This window comes from Pempheris klunzingeri, chromosome 13 (genome assembly GCF_042242105.1).
Source record: "Pempheris klunzingeri isolate RE-2024b chromosome 13, fPemKlu1.hap1, whole genome shotgun sequence".
Lineage (NCBI taxonomy): Eukaryota > Metazoa > Chordata > Actinopteri > Acropomatiformes > Pempheridae > Pempheris > Pempheris klunzingeri.
The window spans coordinates 13,335,057-13,338,315 of record NC_092024.1 but is presented as its reverse complement, the minus strand read 5'-3'; the positions used below and the strand labels follow the sequence as shown (position 1 = coordinate 13,338,315).

Here is a 3,259-nt window from a genome sequence, read left to right as displayed (position 1 = left end):
ACCTCTGCCAACGTCTGCACTGATCAGATCAAATACCACTCAAATGAATCCATCAGAAAAAAACACGCTGACAGTAAAACATGCACATGCATGCGCCAACCTCCTGAGACTCCTGCTCCGACACATATATCTGATAAGGCTTAATCAGCACAGGGTGGTCATGATAAAGCATTTCAGCCCTATCTCTGTCTGAGAGAGAGAGACACAGACAGGGGGTTGCCTCGCCAAGGGTTGAAAACCAAAAGCCCCTCCATCTCTCAGGGTTTCTCCCTCAAACTGCCTCAGTCTCCCCAGCCTTCTCTTCTTTCCCCCAGTGTGCCTCTTTTTTTTTCTTTCTTTCTCCCCACTATCCTCTTTCTGCTTTTCTAGCTGCCTCTCTCTGTATCAGTGGAGACACTTCTTAAGCCCCAGCTGGGGAAAATACGGTGGCTTGGTGGGGGGAGGGTTTCAAAAGGGTAAGTGATTGCCCTCTAGGGGACGAAGCAGAGAGAAAAAAGCAGGACGCCTTATCGCCCCAGCCTCCAATAGCACTGCTGGCTACCACCCAGAGCCAGGGGGGAAGAGGGCGGAGGGGGTGCGGGAGACGCCAGCTAGATGCTACAGTGCCTCTTGACACAGCAAACTCAGCAGGGAGCCTTCCATCCATGCCTGGCTGTATGGGCTCAACTCAAGGCTGCACAGCCAAATGTTGCCATTCAAATGAGTGTTATTGCTTTGCATGCATGCTGTACACTCTGCTACATGAGCATTAATCCAAATGGAAGAGAAATTACAACATGTGTTTGTACTTTATGATTCTGGGCTTTAATTACAAAAGGGATTTTATATGGAAATTTTGTCGCAATTCAAATGAATGATTTGTGTGTGTTTAGTTGGAGCCAAATTCTTATCAATAACAGGGTCTATGGGATACTGCAGATGTGTTTTGGTTGCTCACACACAACAAACAAGATCTATAATGCAGAATGTACTACTGACCTATTTCCTACTTGCAGTGCAGACATGGAAATAAACAGGAAAGAAATTACCCAAAACACGAAAAAATGTGCTGACACTTGGCCACTCAGAGGTATCTGTGAAATACACGAGGTTACACTAAAGTTAATGATGGCATCGAGTCTTCCTTAAAAGCCATTACAAGCTTCTAAAACGCATCCCTCCACAGCAGACGGGCAGTGAGGCTGGCGCACAGACGCATCCAGGCGCCTGCAACAGTGTCCAAGCGCCACCTTCAGTATCCAACCTAAGGGAGGGGGAAAAAGCAAATAATCACACAGCCTACATCTTATCCTCCAGACACACCTGCAAACGGTAGCTCTGTCTCGAGAATAACCTCCTCTCTTCCCTATACGTTTAAAAATAAGGGAATAGACCTTTGTCGTGTGTGCGCTTTGGTGCGTAATGTTCATCTGAGGAGCGCATAGTGCTAACTGTGTGTTTAATATGCCTGTCTCGCCCGGCGTGTTGCCCCAGACACTGTGTACCACAAATCCCCACCTCCACTCCAATGAGAGCTCGGGAGGGAGGAATAAAAGGGTTAAGGGGAGTCTTGTATGGAGTCTGCTGGGCGGAGTGGAAGGGACCTGATTGGACGGCTGTCTGTGACGCAGGGGACATGAAAAAGCTGATAACTAGTTAAGAAGGCAGTTTGTAACTCTGGAAAAAGAGTGCAGAGCCTGAGACATACATTACGCAGTGGACGCGGACGAACCGGCGCAAACACAGAGAGCTGAGCCGTCTTGGCAGACTGGGTGCTGATAGACGCTGCGTCCGGACACAAAGTGACTTGAAACAGAGGACAATGGTGCAGCACACAGACAACAGCGAGACGGACGGGAGCATGTCCAGGGAGGCTACCGATTCGGAGGAGAGTGAATTTATGGCATGCAGCCCCGTACCGATAAACCCGGACTGGTGCAAGACAGCCACCGGTCACATCAAGAGACCCATGAATGCATTTATGGTCTGGTCAAAAATCGAGAGGAGAAAGATTATGGAGCAGTCGCCCGACATGCACAACGCAGAGATTTCCAAGCGCCTGGGGAAGAGGTGGAAGATGCTCAAGGACAGCGAAAAGATCCCGTTTATCAGAGAAGCCGAGAGGCTGCGGCTAAAACACATGGCTGACTACCCCGACTACAAGTACAGACCCAAGAAAAAACCAAAGCTCGACAGTTCAAAATCATCAGCACCGTCTCCGGAGAAGTGCGCAAAAATTGCAAAGACTCCCAGCAAGAAGTGTTCAAAGATAAAGACTAAGAGCGGCTCCAAGTCATCTCACGGCTACGTGGAGGACTGTGTGTTTCCCAGCTTAAAAGTTACAAAGACTGTAAAAAGTGAGCTCACCGATGAGGACGATGACGACGAGTACGAAGAGGACTACCGGATGGGGATTAAGGCGGGGGACGAGGAGCGCCTGAGGCCGTACAATGTAGCCAAAGTTCCCGCGAGCCCAACTTTGAGCTCCTCGGCCGAGTCCGAGGGGACTAGCATGTACGAAGAAGTGCGGAACAACAACAGACTGTTTTACAATATCAAAAACATTACCAAGCAGAGCACATTGCACGCTGCTTCTGTCTCACCAGCATCTTCCAGGTCGGTCTCCACATCCTCCTCCTCCTCCTCCAGCAGCAGCTCCTCTTCCGGCGAGGACGCGGACGATTTGCTGTTTGACTTTAGTTTAAATTTCGCCCCCAGCGCCCCAGGCTCGGAGCTGGGTAACCCCAATTCAGGAAACCTCTCCCTGTCTCTTGTGGATAAGGACCTGGACTCGTTCAGCGAGGGCAGCCTGGGCTCTCACTTTGAATTCCCAGACTATTGCACGCCAGAACTCAGTGAGATGATTGCCGGGGACTGGCTGGAGGCGAACTTTTCCGACCTGGTCTTCACATACTGAACTGAAAAAAAAGTTGCTCTAGTAATAACAGAGAAGGGAGAAAGTAAATTATATATGTGTCCTGGTCAAGTTGTCCCTAGCCCTGCCTCCTGTGGGTTTTCTGAAGGGTCCTGGAGGGAGGTGGAGGACCAGGAGGCGAGGTGAGGTTTGAGGAATGAGATGCTTATGAAGCTGGTAGCAAAAAAGCAAAGTCTGCAGACGTTTTTTTCTGGCAGCATGACAGGGTTTTATGGATTTTTTCCCCCGTAGGTCTGCATTTACTGTTCAGCTTAAACGGACCACAAAGGGAAAAATACGTGAACTTCTATGCATCTTATCCTCTTAAAAACAAAAAAACTGCAGGGAGCTGAAAACGGACTGTGG

General features: G+C 49.3%; 1 protein-coding gene across 1 annotated transcript; it reads left to right on the top strand.

The window, feature by feature from the left end:
* The first annotated feature begins 1,682 nt into the window (after positions 1–1,682).
* sox11a (SRY-box transcription factor 11a) lies at positions 1,683–2,897 on the top strand. The gene has a single exon (XM_070841824.1). It carries the CDS (start codon positions 1,802–1,804, stop codon positions 2,894–2,896), a length of 1,095 nt encoding a protein of 364 aa, XP_070697925.1. The 5' UTR covers positions 1,683–1,801; the 3' UTR covers position 2,897.
* Positions 2,898–3,259: the final 362 nt, after the last annotated feature.